General features: G+C 39.3%; 1 protein-coding gene across 5 annotated transcripts in view; it reads right to left on the bottom strand.

The window, feature by feature from the left end:
• The window catches only part of LOC148020745 (uncharacterized), a 127,873-nt gene extending 104,258 nt beyond the window's left edge, over window positions 1-23,615 (bottom strand). For 3 of the 5 annotated variants that reach the window (XR_015694583.1, XM_087698558.1, XM_087698559.1), the window contains exons 1-2: window positions 22,929-23,615; window positions 21,012-22,704 (exon numbers count right to left, since the gene is read on the bottom strand). Coding sequence is in view for 4 of the 5 variants with exons in the window: in XM_087698558.1 (XP_087554684.1) it covers window positions 21,012-22,704; window positions 22,929-23,269 (2,034 nt within the window). In the remaining variant the exon portion in view is untranslated. The remainder of the gene's footprint in view (window positions 1-21,011; window positions 22,705-22,928) is intronic. The other 2 variants (XM_087698562.1, XM_087698560.1) reach the window with 2 other exon arrangements.
• Window positions 23,616-24,778: the final 1,163 nt, after the last annotated feature.

Raw genomic sequence — 24,778 nt, 5'->3', positions numbered from 1 at the left:
TGCCATGTCATCACAGTCCTACTGCCTGCGTTTTTAGTCTTTCTCTCTCCTGTAGACTGTCTTGCCTACGTTTTTAGTGTTTCTCTCTTCTGCATGCTGTCCTGCCTATGTTTTTAGTCTTTCTCTCACCTGTTACTTGCGTTTTTAGTCTTTCTTTCTCCTCACTACTATCTGCATTAGATCCAACTTCTCACTGCTATGTTGGCTGGTATTCGACATTTAGAGGTTGCCTTGCTGCGATTCAGAATCCATTCGGAGTACAATACACTTCTCCAGCTCATTACCCCTGCCCTGATTCTTGAGATATAGGAGTTCGAGATTCAGTATTCATTCATTGCATAGTGTGTTTGTTGCATGAGCATTGTATTATTCAGTAGTTATATCACTTCATTTATTTACTATGTTCATTGTCTTTGAGTTACCCTAACCCTAATTGTGTTCTTTTATCAGCCTGTGCTTTGTCGTATGATTTCCGTTTATGTTTCTTTATTAGGGCATTTCTTTACATCGAGGATGATGCAAGGATTTCAAGCAAGAGGTCTGTCAGGGAGACATGAAATTTTGAGATGCCTTAATCTTATCAAGAACATTTGATTAAGCTATTAATCAAATATACAAGGTTGTTTGGTACATGTGATGCACATGGCAATTATTTCATGGTAAAAGACCAAGGACCTCAAAGGTACAGTGGATGTCAAAGTAAAAGTTGTGATAAGTTCTACCAAGTGGACTTTGAGGGTCAATTGGTATCAAATTTGACCCTAGGACAGTTTAGTTAATACGTGTTAGTGGTGACAATAAGAACTAGTATTATTTAATTAATTAATGCTAGTCTAAGGGTCAATAGAGGTTGAAAATCACTCCAAGTTGCAAATGGCCTAGCCAATTTAATTATGGATGGGCATATTTAATTTTGGATTAGGTTAGAATGACTAAAATTAATTTTCAAGATTAATGTTGAAAATTAAGTAAATGGCAAGATAATGCTTAAAAATGGGTTTAGAAGTCTGCCACTTAGCAAAAATGCTCATACAACCTGAGAAAACGTTTTGGGGACTGAGTGTTAGCCATTCAGTTAATTTACAACATGGGAGAGAGAGAGAGAGAGAGAGAGAGAGAGAGAGAGAGAGAGAGAGAGAGAGCTGCTAGTCCATTTTCCCATTAGAGAATGGTAATTTGCTGCAAAGGACAAATCTAGGAGCCTCAATAGGTAGGGAAACAACAAGGAGACACCTTCGAAGGGCTGGCAGCAACATTGCTAATTAGATGCAACATTTTGGAGGTACTTGGCAGTAGGTGATTGCATTAAATATAGGTTGGAGTATGTAGCAAGTAGATTTGAAGGTTTTTTGCGAAGAAAATTAAATTTCTCTCTCATCTTGGCTTTCTCTCGCCTTCTCCATTCAATTCTTAAAAGATCTCAGTGTTTCTCAATATTCTCAATAGATCTCAGCTAGATTTGGTACACAACAGGATGAATTTTGCTATAAATCCTAAATTTTTACAAAAATTAGGATTTACCAGCCACCTCGGGACACATGCCAAGAGGATAAGTATCGTACATTGAAATCGGCACCTACAATTTGTTATTTGATAGGGATTTCAGATGACATACCATCCATTGTGAATTGGGGCAGCATTTGGCCAATTGATGGTTCCATTTGTGGAAGTTCTAGGTAAAAACCAAGGGGAAATTGGACCAAATTGCTTGCTGATTGTCTATATAGCAAGGGGCTTTTGGATTGGCCAAGGAGATTGGAGAATATTTGCTTGTAATTGATTCATTGGCAATTGAAGTTAAAGAAATACCAAAAGGGATGCCAATTTTGGGGCTAATAAGGTGATTATTGTCCAAGATTGTTAATGTAATGTGTGCATTTCAATGTATGCTTAATTATTAATTGTTGTAATTAAGTGCTTGATCAGGTTTTACCATCGTATTTGAGAAGGAAGGCTGGTTTTATGAACCTCATCACGAAAAAGAAAAAACAAAAGTCAATACTATCTAGCACATTATATCTACTATTTGGCATCCTTGTCTACCATTCTTTTCCACAATTATATTTCTTGTCAAGCTTTGCTCATCCCACCACATCCATGTCTCAAAGCGTCTATCTTTCTCTTTTGCATGATGAGATGCTTGCAAAGAAGCCATATGGACAACAAGAAAAGGAGACTAGACCGAGTTGAGATAAGTTGTAAATTGAGCAAGAAAGTAATAACAAGATGGTTGAGATGAGGTAAGAATTAACTTTCAAGATGAGTTGGCTGACATAAACAGCAAGTCGATTGAGATGGTTGCAAGTATAGATGAGCAACAAGATGGCTTCGATGAACTGTGAGTCAACTAGTTAAGCAAAGCTTGAAAAGAAATACAAAATTGTGGAAAAAAACGTAAATTTATTTGATTCCAAATAGACTAATACAAAGATGGATTTGCCCACCTGTGCATTTCCACTATGAAGCTTAGATGGCAATCTAGACAGATGATAGGTAAAGAGCTTAAGGCTATCTAGAAAAACTCGAACTAGGTGAGAAATAGATAATGATAGATTTAAAGGGATCTCCGTTTTCTAGGCAATGATGGTGCTTAGGTTGGTTTGTCTGACCAAGCCGGGGTGTTGCCCTTTGATACCCCTTTTGGGGATCACTAGTCTCCCTAAGACCCACACTAGTGGCCATTCATCTCACACATGGCTTCTCCTCATAATGAAAGCCTTACAGTTTTGAGTATCATGGATCATTGGTGGCATCTTACAAAGGTGGGGCATTGGGCATATCTAATAGTGGACATGTAAGCTATATTTCTATCAATAGAATAAACGAAGATCCCACTTTTTACACAACTTGAGATTGCAGACTCAATTTTGCCACAATGTTATATTGAGGAAGCAGAGAAATTTTAGACTGTGTAGGCAAGTAGGAGGCTTTCTTTGCATTGAGAACCATATGAGGGGCCATGAACCTCACTTGAATTGTGTTAAGTCACACTTGTGTAGAGCTCCATTCAAAGCAAGGAGTATAATATCCACACCACATGGATTCCGTTCTTTCACAATGCTAACCATACCTAGCATGGCTTAGTCCTTGACTTGGTGGCAAACTACTCTTGAGAGGAGTTAGGACGGAAAGAGAAAGGAGGAGACTAATGTAGGTATGGCTCACTTCTTCTGCCACGAACACATTGCTTTTTATGATGCCAAGTTTAGACATGTTTTATGGCTTGCTTCTTTTGCCACAACCACACTACTTTTTATGCTACCAAGTTAAGACATGGTTATTTTCACTTAAACAATCTTAGTCTTTCTGGATTGTACAATTGTAATCTTTTTAAATTGTTTCCTTTACTAAAAAGTCTAATTACAAAGCATGTAATAAAGTCATAAAATTTTAAATAACATGGTAGTGTCTTCAAATCCAACATACATAAGTACTTTAAGTTTGTGACTAAAAAATGGCAAAGTATGATCTCTTTTAGAGTGAGTGAACACCTCACTTGTCTAAGATATAAACTAAACCATAGTTTTTTTCATACTCGTATGTTTGAGCAAACAAACATTTGCAAACATTTGAAAAAAATAAAGTATGTTATGCATAACATACTTGTCCCATTGGCCAAGTATGTTTCGGATAACATACTTTGCAAATGTATGAAAAGTATCAAAGTCTATTATTCATAACATACTCGTCCTATCAAATTTTTTTTAGAAAAATAGTCCCCAAGTTACCAAAATTTAAAGATTATATCTTGGTGTCCCCAAAACTGCTGCAATTTAACTCCGTAGAGCCCTGGAACTAACCCATACTTTTTTAGTATAATTATCAATGAAGGAGACATAATACCTGCACCCACTCATAGTTGGAGTTGATCTCTTTTAGAATGAGTGGACACCTCACTTGACTAACATATAAACTAAACCATAGTTTTTATCATACTCATATGTTTGAGCAAACAAACGTTTGCAAACATTTGAAAAAAAAGAAGTATATTATGCATAACATACTTGTCCTGTCGTCCAAGTATGTTTTGAATAACATACTTTACAAATGTATGAAAAGCATGAAAGTATGTTATTCATAACATACTTATCTTGTCAATTTTTTTAAGAAAACAGTCCCCAGTGCCCAAAATTTGAAGATTGTATCTTGGTGTCCCCAAAACTGCTGCAATTTAACTCTGTAGGGCCCTAGCAACTTGTTATTTGGCAAAATCGTCTTGTTATCTAGCAACCCTTTTTGTGTACTTAATACTTTGTTGAGTACTTCAGTCCACTTCTTTGGATCAGCATATTGTTTTGGACTGTTTTAGGTTATTTTTTTCTCTGCTCTTTGGATCTAATGTCTACAATGACTTTATAGGCTTACATAATGTCTACACAATGTGGCTCAGATATGTCAACTTTTCACATTGTAATGTGTGTTTTAAAATGTATGTGTTATGGGAAAATGTGGTTAATTAAATGTATACTAGTAGAAAAGTATGTTAAATTTTCAGGTCATGTATGATTCAAATTTTGTCAAGCTTTCCCACTATAATGTGTGTTTTAAAATGTGTATGTGTCATGGGAAAATGTGGTTAATTAAATGTACACTAGTAGAAATGTATGTTAAATATTTAGGTCACATATGGTTCAAATAGTACCGATGAAACATACTTTTTTCATACTTTCATATCTGTATGTGTATGTGTATGAAAAACGTATGAACTAAACCCATACTTTTTAGTATAATTATCAATGAAGGAGACATAATACCTTCACCCACTCATAGTTGGAGTCTATGCAGAACCTCACATATTAGAATATGCAAACTCAAGTGGCTTCTTGCAGGAATGTTCATTGTACCTATTGTTTGGCATTCTTGTCTGCCAATCCTTTCCCACTAGTTTGTCTTTCTTTTCCAGTTTTGCTCAGTGACCTTACTCACAGCTCATCTCAGCCCACTTGCTGTTCATCTCAGCTCCCAGCAATCTCAGCCAGCTTACTGTTTAGGTCAGCCAACTCATTGTGATTGCCAGCTCATCTCAACCATCTTGTGACCACTTTCTTCCTCACGTTTGCGTCCCATCTCACCTCAATGTTCAGCCTAGCTCCTTTTCTTATTGTCCACATGGATTCTCTGCAAGCATCTCATCATGGCAAACAAGAAAGGTAGATGCTCTAATGGAATGAGGAAAACTCGGATTGCCCATTGTGTGAGGTAGGATCACGCCCATGGACGTATAAGCCATGCTCCTGTTGGCCAAACAAATGAAGATTCCATTTTTTGCACAAGTTGGGATTGGAGGTTCAATTTTGTCACAATGTCAGGCTGAAAAGGAGGGGGGAGCTTCTAGATCGTGTATCCAATAGGAGGCTTCCTTTGCATTGATGGACCTCATTATCCTTGTGTCAACAAGTCACATTTGTGTAGATCCTCATGTAGAACAAGGTGTGTGACATCCACATCACATGGATCAACTATACCTATCATGGCTTGCTCGTTGAGTTGACAGCCACCTACTCTTGAAAGGGGTTTAGAGCCTAAGAAAAAGGAGATTGATGCACCTATGGCTTGCTTCTTCTACCAAAACCATTTCTTTTTTCATGCCTACCAGGTTTAGGCATGTACTTTTTCACTTGAACTACTTTAATCGTACAATTCTTGTATTTTTCAATTATTTCCATTAGTCAAAAGTCTAAGTATAGAACATGTAAAAAAGGTGTAAATTTTACATACAATGTAGCATCTTCATATTCTATATACATAAGTACTTAAGGCTATGATAAGGAAATTGCAAAGAATATGGACTCAACTAGATATTCTCCTCTTCATAGACCTTTTGGCATTTGCATCTTGCTTTACAAGGAGAAGCGAATTGAGAGGCAAGCTAACCGAGTTAGGAAAAGGTAGTGTGCAAAACATGTTATTCATAGATGAAGTGACGTAAGAGATGAATTCATGGGGTTATTGCATACTTATGGGGAGAGATGTCAATCAACTCCTTGCATGATGCTTGGAGGATTGAAAAGACCACAAATATACTTGCTTTTTACTCTAGAGTGGATTGATACCATAGAGATGATTGAACCATAGCTTGTGGTGGAATTTGTTGCAAATGTTGAGCTTATAAATAGAACAGTAGGGTGTCATTCTTCAAGTTTTAAAGAATATGACTAATTGCGTGGCACATTGCTTAAACACTTTATTGAGGAATATTGTTCAATTACCATGGATTGATCTAGTGATTTATATTGCTAATCAAATAGTCACATGTATCCTAGATCACTAATTTTTTTGCTATCTCCAAAAATCTAGGGAGATGCTTGAAGTATTCAAAGGTTTTCTTGGGGTTGATGAGTTGCCTAAAAGAGTGTTTATGGTTCAATGAGATAACTCTTTGTTAGTGATGAGCTCAACACATCTCCATCAATTACTATATAAGGTCAAGGCAAAGTGCAAAGAGTTATTGGAAGATGCATAAAGGATTGATGCAATGGTACAGCCAATAGTGTGTTTATGGAGGCTTCTAGATGCAATGCATCCCTATATTAGCAAAGTATGTGAAGCCATGAATAGGATGATCAATGTTGGAAGAATAAGTACATTGAGAGATAAAATGTCTATAGCTCATTTTTACATGGAAGAATTTTTGTTTTGAACCTTGAAAAACCTCAAGTTTCTAAACAATGGTCAAGAGAATGGTATAGAGGTGAGTCATTTTGAGAAGCTTATTTTTTAAGCACATGGTGCATGATGATCAAGTATCAACTTTGTGAGTACAACTAGTTTTGAAATCTTATTGGCTGCATGGATGCACAAGAGGACCACTTCAAGGTTGGCATGGCTTTGTTGCCAGAAGATCTTAGGACAATTGGGCCAAAGTTGCAACAATTGGCTAGCCGCGTATTGAGATAGGCTATGAGCTCTTTGCGGAGCTCCTAGGGTAAGGGGGGTGATAAAGTGACCTCCCCTTGTACAATGCCAATATACCTATCTATCAAGAGACTCTAGAGCTAGTACAGAGACAAAATTCCAACAGAATTGGAACAAAAAGAGCATTAAGCAATGTGCTGCTGCCACAAAGCTTGTTCTTGTACTAGGGAAGATCTGCAGCTGTTAGCGGGGCTGTTTTTACTACACCAAAAAGAAATCCTGAGCTTCAATCTCACTAACCAAAGCAGAGTAGGGCAAAATAATTATTTTCTGCCCTCATCTTACCCTTCCCATGAAAGGGTTTTGCCAATTCTGCACTACAGTGAATTACCGAAAGGAGGCCAGTTAGCTGCCATTATACTGGGCCCCTTACTCTATACTGACATGGCTTGAAAGAAAAGGAATCGCCATGGAGTAGAAAAGGCAAGTAAATAAGGTTTCATTTTTGTTTACCTCATAATGTTACGTAAATGTGTATTACAGGGGTTAACCCTTTTATATAGTGGAGATGTCTGATGGAGTTGTTGGCGAAGAATGCTTGTTAGATGGTCCTCTTCTTTTTCCTCCGCAATTTCTAACCAATAAGAACGGTTATATTCTTACTTCCTCCTTCCATCCATGCTTTTCAACAGCAAGAAAATGGTAATTATTCTTTCTCATCATCTTCCCATTCTTTTTTCGTGTTGAGTGACGGCCAAACGTATTTCAGATTTAAAAATGAAGGAAAAAAGTAAGGTACTAATATCGCTTTTAACCAAGAATCTTGACCTGCGCTATAAGATACTGAGTCAACCGCTTAATCGAGAAGAATAGCGTTTTCGCTTATGACTGACAGTAGTCCTAGACCCCTAGAGACCTAGCTGTGGAAGGGAAAAGGGGAGCTGGCAAAATGACTTGTTTCACTGTGCATTGAATAAAGTGAGAGGCTGAGCACCCTGGCAAACAAAGGGTAACGGGCCACAGCCGACCGGAAAAGTGACAGAAATCGATGGCTCATTGGCTGGTTTGCTGGTGAAAGCTCGGTAATAGCCAGCGCTATTATCAACAGCTGTCGACGTGCCACGTGGCGAAAGCGGGTAATGAGTTCTTCTCTCTTTTCTTTTGCGCCATATTGTAATTTGGGCCCTTCAAAATCGGGGCGGGCTGGTCCAATAAATTCTTTAATATTATATTTATCGGCCTGCGTAGAGTGAAATAGACATGTTACGAAAGCGACACGCTTCCACATAAGGTTTATTAGTGAATAATATCAAAAAGTTAGAAACACACTGGAGTAGCACGCACGGCATCCTACAGGTACATCCTCACGTACCATAAGGGCGCTCGTCCATTGGAAGAACGGGCTCCGGATTTTCATGGAGAGAGAGAGAAAGAGAGAGAGAGACTCAGAGAGCGAGAGAGCCTAGAGGACTCCATCGCTTCATGATCACCTAGGGTTTGTAGGGTTCTACGGCGGTTTTTCCTGCACGTGATAGCCTTCCCTGCGCACCGTGCAACGCAAGGCTGGTTCGTAGGCTTCAGTGATGCTTTTCAAGCCCCAATACTACACCGGTGACCGCAGATTTCTGTTCCCACGAGAAATTACCTCTCTATCACGAGTAATTATCATAGGGACGAAGCTGTATTTTCGGCATGGGTTAGTGGTGTCTCGATACTGGTGTTTTCGTGGTTTCTCAACGTACAGCACCACCCTCAATTAGCGACCGGTGACCCATCACATATCAGCTCCTGACTCTCACTCCGCTAGTAGCGCGTCCTTAAGTCCTACCAAAATCTGGACAAGCCAAAATCCTGAGAAATCAACCTTAGGAAATCCTTTGTCACAAGCTCACTTTGTACGACTTGTCACTATGGCTCCACTTGGCTAGTCCACAAGATGGACGCTGTACTGGGACCATGTGTTGTGTTGGTAATAAAGGGTCTGCGCGCCCCCACCACAAGTCTCAATGTAAACCCTGACATTCAATTAATGCAATATCATTTCACATCTAATAATTCACTGCCTCGCGAGGGAATTCCTACAACTGGTGAACCTCAAAAGAGTCCCACCAACATCATATTCGCCATAGGAGCCCATGATCGTAGTTGCTGCATAGTCGTCAATTCAGTCACTTCGACTAGTCATTAGCAATAACATCATGCCATTTTGTAATCCAAGTAACAAATCATGGACCTCTGATAACCACGTAATTGAACCACTTCACATCCAAAACAAATAAATACACTGTTCTGAACGCAAGTTCAAGGATGTTTTGTAGCAATCCACAATAATGATCTGTCAAGTTCAAGGATGTTCTGTATCAATCCACAGCAGTGATCCATAATGTTGAAGTCAGTGATAAGAAACTTTAACTGGCCTGAAATTAGTAAGAGTCTCGATCCGAGTAATTGTTTTTCTTCCGATGAGCTTGTGCATGGACCTTTCCCATTAATTAAAATCTAGCCATTTGCAGCAATTGAGTTTCATATTATGCCCACTTCAAGGTTTTGTATAATTTTGGCTGCTTTCAAGTACAATAGGGAATGCTTCCTCAAAGACCCTTCCTGTACACAGAATATCCTTGTGGGACGCATTTGGCTAACACAATACCTACTAAAGTAGAAATGGTTTGAGTACTGATCTCTTTTAACAAGCCTGGCTATGTGTGACAAGATTCAGGGCTAAGATTGAATGGCTGTATTCCAGAGTTTCAACTATCAGGAAAGCGGCTGCGAGATTTTCAATTTTTTGCTTGAATCAACCATTTCTTGACAGCTGCGAGATTTTCAATTTTTTGTTTGAATTAACCATTTCTTAACAGCCATTATGGGCAACATGAAGGACGAAAGATACTGAATCTTTTCCTCAAGGGCTGATGCTTAGTCCTAACTAAAGAGATAAGAACGGAATAAGAGTGTTGTCCTGCACAATACATAAAACCAGAAGAATATATCAACTCTAGCCCCTTGAAATCTCTTCCATAAGCTACAAAACATACTGCATACGTACTCCATTACCTCCAAACGGGTAGTATGTGATTTGAATGGGCTCAAAACTGTCAGCTAGATGAGTTCGGCAGTGACACAATGTTTCAATGAAACTAGTGGGTGGTAGACCCATGTTGCTCTAGGTAAAGTACTCATAAGCGTACCTCATTACCTTGTTCATTTTGCAACATGGAAATGTGCACATTTGGAACGGTGACTAAATCAATATGCATAGAAACAACCACAAATTTGTCAGAACAATCACAACGCCAACTAATGACATAAAGTGGACCCCATAATGGGTTGTTTAACATCTGAGCATCTTGGGATATATATATAGGCCTTTAAATTTGAAACTTGGCGTAAATGAGGAGATGTTCTACATCAAGAACTATAAGGAAGTAGGCTTGTACACAATTATCAAGGCAAAGAAAATAAAAACGTGAGGTATGCATTGAATAGGATAAGCATATATAAGTATATTTCAAAATGCGAGGAAATCCAAACATTGTGATCACTCTTATTTATGGTTTTCCGAATAATTGAGTAGAATTAGTAGTCGTCTTGATCGTGCCCTAACACCCACCGCCTCTCCCTTTTTTCTATGGCTAAGCCTTCATTCACATCAGGTTGTTTCCACATGGTATCATAACCAATGGCTCTAAATACCTATGCCACCCAAACAAAGAGCTTTAATCTCCGCAAACATTCCTCTATTTCATGAATATGGTGCACCAAGTGCCATGATTGGAGAGCAGATGCAAAGAAGACAAAAAGCACAATTTGTCTCAAAACATGGTCAAGCACCAAATTGGTAAACTGTAAGCATCATGCCACATGCTCATTTAACTAGAATTTTCTAGAGTATAGTGAGTAAAGTCTAGTCCTTTTATAGAAAATTTGCGGGTTACAAAACATACCACATGTAGCTCACTTTGCTTACTATACTTTCAAAATATTAGAACTGGGTATTGTCCTTAATACATTTACTCTAATTACACTTATGCGATATCACCTTTACTCCAATTACACTTATGCAATAACACCTTTACATAAAGTTGAATTAGATAAATGACACATTGCATTTAGGTATTAAAAAGCTAGTATTCTGCCTAGATCCTAATGTTGCATACCATTTTCTCTAAAACATTAGATGAATAAGGATTATGTGTCTCTTTATTTCACAAGAGTTTGTAGTAGTAGTGCCAAAATAAGAATCATGTCAGATGTAGGATGCAACAAACACAAAACTCTTAAGGAAGTCAAAAAAACCTTTTAAATACAAAGTATGTCGCAAAAAGAATGTGGTTATCTAACCTATAGACTTCGAGTTTCTACAAGATATAGTGATGCCTTTCATTAAGGATATGAGTGATCCCCAATGTTGTGCACCATTTTCCCTATCATATTAATATATGAAAAATGATTTTCTTGCTCTATTTTACAAAAATTTACAGTAGTATTGGCCCAATAAGAGTGGCCACACACAATATGAACTGGACTTTCTAAAATTATAAAAATAGCATTTTAAACAAGTACATGGCGAAAAGAACATTCCATACAAAGGTCGGTTTGTTTATTAAACTTCAAAAAGTCTAATTATAGGTACTACATATGGCTTGACTCAAAATCCAAGAGAGTATATAGGCCTTATTTTGTTAAGAAGGTCACAAGTGACCCAATGTTGTATGCCACTTTCTCCATTTCATTAGGTTAAGGATAGATGTGTCTTGCTCTATGCTTGAGAAGTAATAGTTTCATGCCAATCGTAAAATGAACTTGACTTAATTCTAAAGAGTAAAGGTAATATCCTATAGTGATGGAGAACCTTTCCCAAACCATCAGCTTTATATACGGAGTTTAAGTTTTGCATCCAACTAGATTGCCTAAAAGAGTTGTCAAAGCTTCTATGCAACTAGAAAAGCCACAATATTAGAGCTCATGGTGGAGTATTGATTCATTGGGCATGGCATCGATATCCACCACCCACTCCCTTTTGTTATGACCCAAAACCTTCTTTCATATATTCTTGACACACTCAAAAGAACTTGATTATACTATAGGGATCAATTTTTGAGAATCACAATAGATGGTTTCACTCTGACTTACATATCTAGACATATACATGCCACATGAAAATGTGAGTAGCCATTGGCTAGCTTAAGATCTCTTCTCGCTAGTTGGAGATGAAGACAAGGAGTGCAACTCGCATCCCTAGAGTTGAGAGGATTGGTAAATAGTGCCAAGAAGAGGTGGAGAGTGAGGAGCACTACATATGCACGTGTGGAGTCTATACACTCAATTCAAGATATACTTCACTATTTATAGAGGGATATATTCCTTAGACTAGTCCTAGATCCCCAAATTAGTAAAGTTGGGCTAGTTGCTCTTTAATATTCGAAGGCTCTCTACATCACTATTGTAGTTGCTTGCCCTATATAGGAGGAACAGGGATACAATCATAGCAAAGTGACTTTTTTTTAGAAAGTGATCATACTCATTGTCTCCATACAAAGAGGGGTGACACTCTAGAGATGAGATCAAACTTGCACATTGACCTAGGATAGAAGGATATCAAATATAGAGACTATACAAGATAGAGCTTATGGACATATATCAATAACATGACTAGGACCTCGTAGCCTTGAAAGACTAATCTAAATGTTGTCCGTACACCATCTTATTAACAATATATTATATATTATACTCATTAATCATTACTCAATGGAAACAGATAGGGTTACTGCACATGATTATATTCTTAACACATCATTCAATGATATAGCTAGTCATTTCATACCCTATTCATATACCTCTTTTATCCCTACATTGATATTATGATGTATATAACTTTGCAAGGTATATTACATACTATGCTTTGTATGATACATCTTGATATCCAATGATTATTGCTCATTATGCATGGTTTTATCTCATAAGTCACTTTCACTATTCTTATGTATCAATCTCTCTCTCTCTCTCTCTCTCTCTCTCTCTCTCTCTCTCTCTCTCTACACATTATGGTATCTATCCCAACATGCTTGATTCATGTTGGGATCTTTCTTGAGGGTCACCTTGAGAATATCTCATTGTACCACACGAGCTTGTAGGGATTTGTATTTTACTTCAAATCAAAGCAAAATGCAAATGACTGTATTTACCTAAGGTGTTTTTATATCATATTGTTATAAATTAAGTAGGATAATACCTCTACATTTTTAAATAAATAATCTCACATAATTACTCATCAAGTTATTTGAATGTAAGGTGTTTTTAAATATCTTGCTAATATACATGATACAACATACCCTTGGAGGGTTCTCACAAGGCTTATCAAGTAATATGTAAAACTAATTGATATACATTTATGTAAATGTCTTTCCAAATAAGATATGAATATTATCATACATTTATTCATTTCTTCATAATATATTATAGGTTTTTCAGGCCACTAGCAATACCAAGGCAAACCATGGTCTCCTTAATGAAGGATGCTAAGCCATGGCTATGCTATAGGGGGAGCTTGGACCTTGATGTGCATTCTTCACTATTATCTTTGAGCTTGTAAACTTGTGACATTTCCTTTAGTATGTAGTTGAAACTTAGAGATATAAAGCTCACCATGTGTCCCACTTCACAAGGATGAGAAATGTTTTATCTCATGTAAGTCCATGTCTAGTATTCTCTTTCTTAGCCAATGGTACTATCTCCATTTTGAACTTTAGTTAATTAACTTATGCTAGTTACATAAATTATGAAGTAAGAAGGTAACTTATGCTAGTTACATAAAATTAGCGAATAAGGAGGTAGCCAAACAATGCCCCTCTTAGAGAGAGCAAGAATATTCTCTTCCCTTTTGCCAATGGTACTATTTTCTATTTAACCTTATCAACTCCATATCATTTTTCTTGGTCATTTTCACAATTATGCTTGTTTTAGTAATCTCAATGTCCAAAGTGGGTGACCTTGTTTTTCTCCCAATTTGATATTATGTCTGAGTGAACACAAATGACATGAATAGAATTAACAAACTAAGGAATATCCAATTACTATACGACAAAAAATGGATACAAGTGATTTAGATAGACTTTGATCCTATTGTCCTCAAATACTAATCGCTCGTTCTTAACTTGATGTTATTTATACATTTTAAGATCATCGACTCTCAATAAGATTTTTGTACTAGTGAGAAGATTGAGATTGCAAAAGCATAGACCCAATTTTCAAATACCTCTTGTGATTTTAGATATGTATCTCGAAAATGCAAGAGTCTACATCTAGCCTATTGACAATTTTACATCTCATAACGATTAAAAGTCACTTCTAAGAAATCGTTCATATTACATGAATTTAATGCATATGATAAAAGCCTCTTGCATGTATATGTTTTTAGGAATTCAATAATCAATTTTTTTGAAATAGACTACATGTTTCCTTTCTCCAATTCATTTATAAAAATCTTATGTAAAATTTGTAGTTTATTACTTCCAAAAAAGTCATTCGCACATTATTGAAAGGACCATCAATAATGGAATATTGGGATTATTTGTCTGATAAATTGGATACAAAAAATTTAATCCAAGACACAAAGAAACTAGTGCACTATAATGTGCTTCCTATATACATCTTATGACATGATATTTAAAGATGTGAACTTGATAGACACAAGAGTTGAATGACTTTGCCCTAGAGAAAGCTACATACTCATCGAGAACCCAATAAATTGTGTACTTACAAGTATTTCATCAAACTACTATAGTTGGATATTCATACTTTTGCCAAACTTCAAGTTTGTAAGAAAATGAACTTACAAACTCTTTATATCATGAGCCTTTACTGGAGGAACTACCACCAACAACAACGAAGCTAGAATAGGTGGCTGTGTTGCAACAGCATGCAAGTTGGCAATTTGAAAATGGATGCAAACTCACAAAATCAAAAGGGATAGTTTAGGGGTTTCCAACGAGCTTACATTAACTTGATTTTAAAACCATTATATCTCTTTATTAGCTAATATTTCCTAGTAGATAGGCCTTCATATACTCTTGCTTCCCAATCTTGCGATGTGTTTACGTCCCTGAGGGTAGATCAGAAAGTTGGAGAGGTGGCAAAATAACTCACTTAAAAACTTCATTGGAGAGTTGGAGAGGTATCATAACTCAAAGGTTCAACCTTCATATATTTAAGTATAGCACATAAGTTTATCACGAGGCCGTTTTATGTCATATTTTGAAGAAAATATACATAATCTAGTATAAGCCCAAAAACCTTTGGTCAAGATAAGTTTAAAATAATTAATTTTGTTAATAAACAGATTGTGATTTCATCCTTAATTTTCCTTTATTCTTTGATTTTAGTCAATAGAGTAAAACATGCCTGCCAAATTAATATTTGACCAACACATGTTTCATTATGTGAAAGGTCCACAGAGTTTATTATATTCTAAGGCAAATTTAGTTTGTCTATTGAAGTCAATTAGAAACTAAGGCTCAAAAGTTATCCACAATATGTACAAGATAAAGGGAATTGTAATGAGATGGCACACAAGCTAACCGCAAGGCCAAAGTCACATGAGAATAGATGGCAAGCATGTGATTTATCTTGTTGATGTGAAACTAATTAGTTTGTGACAAGCATATGTATAAATTGCAAGCATGTGCTTATGCCCTATTTGAAACTGGGTAGTTCATGGCAAGGCTCATTACTACTTGTACATATCCTTTGTTAAGTATTATTGTCTATAAACAAGGCATCAAGCTTGCAAGGAATTGCTGACGGTAGAAATGAATGAGAATATTTTCTCTAATCTACTAGGCTTGGATTGACTTGATAATGGTTCAAATGAATAAAAATACTTCTAGTCTACCTTCACATTACCTAGGATTTAATGTAAACCATGCTATATGAATTTAGTGGATAATAATTATCAATTATCCATGCTCTCGTTTCTAGCATTTAGATTCGAGTCCTTTGTAATCCCAATAGTATTAGGGGAACTTATTTTTTTTCTTGAAACGGAATGAAAACCCCATATTTAAAAATATTGTCTAAACATCTCTAGTAACACCATAGATCGTATCAAATCTCTAACACATGACCTTAATGGCTACTATGAGAGTAGTTTTCCCTTTTCTCTACTATTTTGTATCCTCACGTAAACATTTAGATACATTCAGAACCTTTGAGATGATGGAAAAAAGAGACAAGACAACAAGATACAGCATAAGAAAGTAAGAACCTTGGGAAAATGCCACTTCATGGTGAGACCTTTGACAATAGATGCAATAAAACCTATTAACATCATAAGTCATCAATGTGAAGAGATTATAAAGAGCATCAATTACATGCTTCCCCGTGATAAGAGATATCTGAGAAGGAAATAATAAAAAGATGGTATTTATTCCCAAGGCAAGTCATTACCCCCAAGATATAAGAACCCATTCTCTAAAAGAGTTCAAAAGAGACAATTTGGAGACATACTTGAGAAGAGATAAAAAATAGTTGGAAAGAAGACAATCTAGTGCCACAATCGTAAGAATAGATAAAAGGACCTTGATCAATTTGATGTCTTAAGGTGTAATGGAATACTAGGCCACATACTTAAGAAGAGACTAGAAAGAGTTGGAAAGAAGACAATCTAGTGCCACATGCTTGAAAAGAGACAAGAGGACCTTCATCCATTTGATGTTAAAGGTGTAACTTGAAACATAAATATAGTCCACACTTATGTTTACAAATAGAAGGATCCATTTTTCTCATATAATATTTCATAATTTATATATTACTAATGTTGCATTGGTGGAATGGCTTTAGGTAGTGCATCCCAATTCGTAAACCTTGATATACACATATGTAAGTATTCATGTGTATGTCTCTATGCATATAGTATGTGCTTATACACAGAGACACGTGCATATACAGATACACGAACTTTGGATCAAGTAGCAAATTCTAATCACTTAAATATGAAGAGCTTGGAAAATGTGAACTTATCCAAATGAATTAGTATTAGTTTGCTACTTGTGAGCTTCACAACAATAAGGGGTATGGGGTGCGAGAATCTCCATCCCCCAAAACTTGGCCACTTATGAAAGATGGCGTCAAATATCCGCACTTGATATACAAGCCTTAGTCATTAGTCTTATGTCAAAAAATGCCACATATTACTAGTTGAGTTGCATGCCCCTAGAATTGAATGGTAATATAATACTAACTATCACCACTATTGAATTGAAAAAAAAAAAAAAAACTAGAATCCCCATGAGGTATATCGAACTCTTAAGGGACTTTTAAAAATGTATAGCCACTCGAGTTAAGTATGATGTGTCAATGATATTAGTGGAGCCATAAGCGAAAGAAGCCATCACTAAACAAATGAGATATATCGAACACATCATGACCTTATATTGGATTGAAGTGAGGTCATTGAACACGTGCCTATTAATTAGTTAGTGCACTCGTAAGCAAAGCTTGTGCTTATACTAGGACTTTAGAGCAGTTTAAGATAATAAGAGTTGCACCCTAAGCCACACTTTGTATAGCAAGAGTAGGAATGATCATTGTTAGATCACAACCCAAGGTTTTATTAGCAAATGAGTTTGCCAAGGATGATACAAGTGTCACTAATATTACTAGAACCATGTTAGGAACTTCATGTAATTTAGCATGGCTTGTATATGAGTTGTGGTGGTTGTTACCCCATAACACCCATCTAGCATAAGCACAAGCCTTGATGGCAACTTGAGGTCAGTCTCATAAATCTATATATGTATTGCATGGGTTCAACATAAGGGACTTTTGAAATACCATTTTTATATATTTTTTACATATAAAAAGGTCCCATATAAAGGGGTTACTTACAGATGGAATAGAAAAGAATTATGCTTTATTAAGGAAAATTTCACAAATAAGGACATTTATATATAGGCCTTGAACACACGTGATGTAGAGAGTATACATACAATGAACTACCCAAGGATGGCAATTTCAACTCCTCCAACAAGGCTTCCATTAAAGAGATCTCCAGCTCTTCAATGGAGTTCACTAGGATATATGTTATATCATCCAAGTCCTCGAATCGCTTCATTGCAAACACCCTTCTCTCCTCCAAGATCACATCTACCTTAGCATGCATCTCCTTTCAATACAACACATTGTGAACATCTTTCCAAGGGAGATACTCAAACCAGTCATTTGTCTCCAAATTTGTTGTATTTATTGTGCCGTTACTCCATTTGCATTTTAGTATCACAAGCCCGACGCACTAAAACCTAACATAGAGGATTACTTTGGATCCATGATATTTTATGTGGTGGCACCTTCAAATGAAGCCAAGATGGTTCAATAACACAAGTAGGCCGCAGTCGAAGTCCACGTCATGGCCCGAGAGTCGATCCGTATCTTGTTGGCCATGTCCTGTGTCCATGAAAAGAAAGCGCTGCCATATCAGGTGATGGGCGAGGCGATGAGGGGCCGCTGCCTCAGGTGATGGGCGATGAGGGGCCGCTGCCTCTCGAAGGCATCAAGTATAAGGACGCCATTGATGAAGCTCAGTGAGGTGCCGTCGATGCCGCAGACGGAGAAATTCGAACGAGGGGTCTTCTTTGCGCATGCCGGGCATGTGGAAAGGGGACGTTGCAGAGGGGGCTGGGCCATTATCATTCTGTTCCTGTGGTTAATGATGATGATCATCATCAGAGGAAGAATTAGCCTGCTGTTGGTGATGACTATGACTGTCAGATGCACAAGCACGAGAGCTTATATCCAGATCGATCGTGGTGTTGCAGTGAGAACAATGCGGGTGGATAAATGTGACGATAGAATTCCTGTGGCGACGAGTGTGAATAGGCGATATGGTTGCATCATAAAGTGCAATGGTTGGGAGGCCTCCAAGGCAGCGAGGGGTTGAGAATCTCTCTCTCCGGCGCGAGCGCGCGCCCATTGTAGCCCCCTTCTCCGCTCTCTCCAGTATGGCGCCCCATCTTACACACAAGGTCGCAGCAGCACGAGCAGGGACAGCAAAACATATGCGAGTGGGGAGTTCCCTGCACGTCGCACCAGGGTGTGCTTGCGAAGACGATAGGCAAGACATTGCAATGTGCTAGCTTGCGTTTGGATGTGCATTTAACAAGAAGTAGCTCAAAGGTTGACTTTTAAATCTTTGAGAGTTTGATTTCAAATTGGATTGGTTAATCGAACTAGCGTCGTGATAGCACTACATATTTTCATGGTTTTAGTAGAGGGAGGCAAGGGTTTCGGTAGCCCCACTCCCCCACTAATGCTGGGCATGGTATCAAACTCTCCCACTAAAATTGGTGCGACCCAGCTCTAATTAATCGGAAATTGAATTTCATGGGAAAATAACGTAAAGAAATCGAAAAGATTACGAGCGTTTTTTTAATAGCATAGGCATATAGAGGAGCTGTGTCACATCAGGGTCAGGAGGGGGGTGTTGGACGATTTAGCAGTGCAAAGGCTACACAAGGGTTGTGCCAAGCCGAGTAAAAGCGAGTTGCAACTTGCCACATCAGCATGTCAAATGGCTATAGATCATGCACTCTATTTTGATCGGTGAGGTGGTAATTGAAACGGGTAGCATTTTTTGATTCATTAGACCTCTTAGTGTTGAGATAGCACTAGCTTTTGCATGAAGTTTACTCTCGCCTCCACTCCTCTCTAGCTAGGCACAACCCAACTCTAAAGAATATGATAGTAGTACAGGGAGATTGCAAAATTTGGAAGATAACCGTAAGTCTTTCAAGAAAAGGTTATAAAGCAAATGAAAAGAGCATGTGTCAATTGAGCTTCGTGACATGCCATTCAGAACCTTAAAACAAAACCTCGAGGATGTCAAATGGAAGGTTTTTGTATCGGCCTCTTAAAATTGTATTTCGTGAACACCGATGTCAAGCCTTAGTTGTTGGGGAAATGTTACTTTCTTAGAAAGATAACGATGATGGGATTCAGGACTTTCAAAATTATGATCTTCATACCTTATTACGGTGCTCAAAATACATTCCCTTTCCTCTCTTGTGACCTCATATATTTAAGCTAATCTCGAGGAAACAAAATTACCGCCCAACCACAAGAGATCTACATGTGTGAATGGAAGGTGATTAGATAGGAGGAACTTGACACAAATCACAACCTTGAACACTCAAGGGGACATTGATATGTCCAAGTACCTGCCTTCCCTTATCTTCCGTAAATCCCCCTAAAGGAGAATTTTGAGCAAATGGATAGAGTTAACACATCAAATGGGAGCTAGGAAGCTATGATATAATATGTAGAAGGGATTACATGCTAGAGTATGTGCTAGCATTAATATATCCAACGATTCTTGAAGCATTGTGACAACGTACGACTATCTCATCGGTTCTGTATCTCAATGGAAGGTAACCAATAGCCTTTCATAGATCAATAGACATATACAATAGACGTAATGGCAAGGCCAATAGTACGGTAAGAAAGCAGATCGTTTCCAGTTGAAGTTCCTGTGTAAGTTAATATGACGCACTAGCACCATGCTTCGTTCCTCCAAATAAATCAAAAGCTCTCCTAAGGGAAAAGAAATAAATAAATGCCATGGCTAGCCTTGGTAAAATACAAGACATAAGGAGACGAAAAGAAAGAATACCACGTCCTTGACTAATTGTTTCATTGTTCGTAAGGAAAACATCAGGACCTCAAGTTCAAGTCATATCCCTACCAGTCCGGGCATCGATGCTAGGAAGCTTACTAGTATGATTTGTTGGGACCCTTTTAAACTAGCCATATTTGCATGTTTCAATAAGTATCAAAAGCACCGGGGTTGGGATTATAATTCTACAGATATATGGAATAAAGTAGGTCTTCCGTATAAAAATGGACCGGACCAACGCACTATTCCATAGGACAGTCGATATAATGTTCGCACGACAGCTATCTCGATTTGAATATCAGCTGCCAGTTTTCAACATGCGTTTTCTGTAAGGTACATTAACTGAAGAACGACTTAAATTTCCAACTTCTGTCCTTAAAGATGAACTATCAGAAGACGTTGAAGTTAACGATAATTAATCATACTAAATGCTCTAAAGAAGACATGTCATGATAACGGAGATGATGGGGATAATGATCAAGGTTCTTACCTGGGATATAAGCTGTGACTTTTCTGCAGATGACTTTCCTTCCTTTGAAGCCGCGTCATACGTTATGGCGTTGTTATTGCAGTTGCGCTTCATGGTCGGCACAATAAAATCCTGAGCACTGCTTCTGCTTGACATTAAGGAGGTGACGGGGTTGTGTTTCTGTGTTTTCTCGTCTGCGCTATAAGCTGTAGGTGACAGCGTTATAACGGGATGACGATCGTGATCATCATCTCGATCGTCATCGTTCACTCCTTCATCTTCATCTTCATCTTCATCACCATTATCATCACGATCGTCGTCGTTCATTCCTTCATCTTCATCTTCATCACCATTATCATCAGCATCATCATCAACATCTTTCTCGGGCTCAGAACATGATGGCGGTGCTGCAATGCAGTACAGCTCTGCGATGGAACGTTTCTTCCTTGCTTTCGTTTTGGGACACCTGGGCTTTGAGATCTGTATGTCATCATGGGAAAAGTTTGCGAGACAGTGGTCAATGTGTGCGTTCAGGGCAGTGTTGGAAGAGCACTGGAAGACCAGGCATACGGGGCATTTCTGCTGTGGCACAATAATACTGGCGTGATCGGCATCATCAGGATCATGCTGATTATCATCATGGCAAGAGATTTCGGAGTTCCTGTCATCGGAATATATAGTTATGAGAGAACGGCCTCCTGCAACACATTGGGGAGCTGCATACTTACTCAACACACTGGAAGCTCCATTGCTGTCATCATTATTATCTCTACCCGGGTCCAAACGTTTAGCCTTGACCTGCAGCAAGTTATAGCTTTCCTGCTCCAGTTGCATAGGAATATTTGTGTTGGGGTTTGTAACATTGTGGCTTTGTTGCAGTCCTGTCAAATCATAACTAGTGTCTGCAATATCATGTAGGTTGGTCTCATGCGCGGAATTGACTCTTCCTGCAAATGTCTGCATATCATGCGAGGTGCAGGCACCTGTTCGAACTTTATTCGTTTCACTGGCCAGGGTTGCATCATCTAATAAGCATCCTGAGCAAGGGCCGTCGTCTAGAGATGGTCGCTCCTCAGCATTGTTATCATAGGAATAGGACGATAATGAAGGTAGAACATGTAAGTGTTGAGGCCGGGGTATATTAATGGATTGATGCCTGCAGTACTGATGACAATGGCACGGTCCTTCCATGACGCTTTTCCTGATGTCTCGAATGGAGCGATGCGCTTGTCTCGTGATCTTGGCAGGAGGAGCGTGCGATGGTACAGGCGGAGAGACCTTAATCTCTCTGGCGCGATCTTCACTGCTGGCCTTCTCATATGGAGCTTCCCTGGCAACTTTAATAATCTTCTGTGCTGGTTCTGCCGTTGTTGCTGGACCAGGGTTAGTATCATCTTCAACGGCAGAATCAAGCAACTGTGCTTCACTTTTGCTGAGATCAAGCGAAAGTTGCACCTGAAGATCAGCAGCCTCTTCATGATTATAACGTTTGCCAGTATTCTCATCATCATCAGCAGCAGCAGCAACAATGTTGAGAACGTGGACATCATCATCAGCTAGCGCTGACGTGGGATTGCCGTCCGTACAAGTGACGTCATCGACAAGTGGGGGTAGCAAAGGGTTCTTGCCCTCTCTGAGACGCTGCTGCAGCAACCATGGTGAGAAAGGCCAGCACCTGGCTATGTCCTTTTCCCGCACAGCAGCGACATATCCCCTGTGAACGATGACGCAGCGATAATGACAATAATGATCACGAGGCAGTAGGTGATCGACTTTTCTCGTCAAATTGTTAATCAGGGGCTTTGATCATGGCGCCCTTCCATCAAAACTTTACGTTTATGATGATGATTGAGAGCCTAACTAGGACGCATGTGATCATTCTCTTCCTAGCTAATTCTGTGACAGGCTAAAGGAACGGATCGAGAGCGAGAGACCTACCGGATGGTGAAGGCGGATGGCGAATCTTCCAAAATGGAAATTTGATGGCTCCTTGATGTGGCAGCGTTAGCCTGGACATCCGCAGGGCCGGCCGCTTCTTTCTCTCTCTCCTTCTCGGAGTCCGTCATCGCCAAAGTAGCTGTACTGGCGTGGCCCTTTGAGACTCCACAATTCTGACGATGACCAGCATCGCTCGCCCCCGAGAAGGTCTCCTGGCACAACGCCGCTGTTTTCTGACACATAGCCGTTCCTGTAGTTGGTGTCTCCACCGCAACTTGCAAGCTTGCCTGTAGGAGGATGTCATCCTCCGCGCAGGATGTCAGAGCAGCAGCAATTGTCATAAGGGAAGTGGCCACTCCGGCTTGTCTCGCGAGAGGTGACACACAGAGATAGGTAAGGCCCGTGGGATGGATAGTGACCTGGCGCCTAAAACGTCTCTTCCATCTGCCGGCTTACACGATCATGGAGGTAGGAGAGCTGCTCGCCATGGAGGTAGTGGAGCGAACGGGAAGGCGCTCCATGAGAGAGAGAGGGAGAGGGGGAGGGGGAGAGCGCGCAGCTCGGAATGGGGGGGAACAAAGACACCAGACAGAGAGAGAGAGAAAACAAAGAAAAAGTGGCTTCTGGTTGGAATAAGGGAAGGAAGGCAGCTTTTACGATTCTCCCTCTCTGAGTCGCTCTCTCGCTCTTTCTGACTCAGTCTCTCTCTTCTCTGTGGAGCTCGCGGCCCTAGAATGTGTGTTCTTTCTTTGGTGTTGTTTTGGGGTGGTGGTGCTGGTATGCCTACTCCATCTACGTGGGCCCAACCATTTCCTGATGTCTGCCCTAAAGCTTGGGTCGCCGTCCGTGGGACGCTCCGCTGCCACCTGACGGCCTGAGTCTCGTCTGGTCCCCCCCCCTCTCTCTCTCTCCATCCATCTGGAACACTTTGACTCTCTCTCATCACTCATCAGCCTCAGCTCTCCTCTCCTTTCTATCTCTCTATCGTCCCATAAAAGAAGGCCAGTGCGGCAGTGCCTCAATAAATTATGGTTCCAACTCGATAGCGGGACCCTACCCGCCTCCGGAGTCCGAAAGATTCTACGCCGCCCCCATCACATTTGTTATTAACTAGTACGTTAATTATTGTTAGTGTCATCATTTTTAGCTGCTACGAAGCACAGAAGCCTACGATTGACCCTTCTCGATCAAGCATAACGACCTCTTCTTCTTCCAGAGGCATGCAAACTGTGCATCTCTCTGTCTCTCTCTCTTTCTCTCTCTCTCTCTCTCTCTCTCTCTCTCTCCCGTCGTCCTCAAGTCTAAACGACACGGATGATGCGCCTTTACAGTATTATGCACAGCTCGTTGTATCGTAGCATACCACCCGGTCAGTCGCTTGGTGGTTTTAGCTGATCAATCCACTGTAAGCGCACGCTGTGGCTATGGTGTTTAGATCAACGGTATTGCACAGCGCAGCCTGCGTATGCCTGAGATACAGATTATACCCCAACGTCCTGCCAATAATGTCCCTACAGTTATCGTTAGCGATCAGTCCCCCGGCCCCCTCGCCTCTCTCTCTCTCTCTCTCAAAGAAGAGACAGATCATAACTTTATCAAATTATTGGTTGAGCGCTTTGGTTTAAGCATCGTCCAGGATTTCTACTTTAACATGGCCAATGTAATGTTTTTTACATTGAAGCACTACCTTTGGCACACATTGCTGTAGAGGCATATCGATGTACAATGTCAATGATTAGCCTCAGCTACCAAGGATGCCAGTCCGCCTATAGAACTTGGTGGGATTGTATAAATGTACACTTCCAATTTCAAAGTTGGATTGACTCCCTTGCACTACAATACTTCGTTGC

This window comes from Lygodium microphyllum, chromosome 18 (assembly GCF_053477565.2).
Source record: "Lygodium microphyllum isolate KBCC chromosome 18, Lygodium_microphyllum_v1.1.10, whole genome shotgun sequence".
NCBI lineage: Eukaryota > Viridiplantae > Streptophyta > Polypodiopsida > Schizaeales > Lygodiaceae > Lygodium > Lygodium microphyllum.
This window is presented reverse-complemented; position numbering and strand designations above follow the sequence as displayed.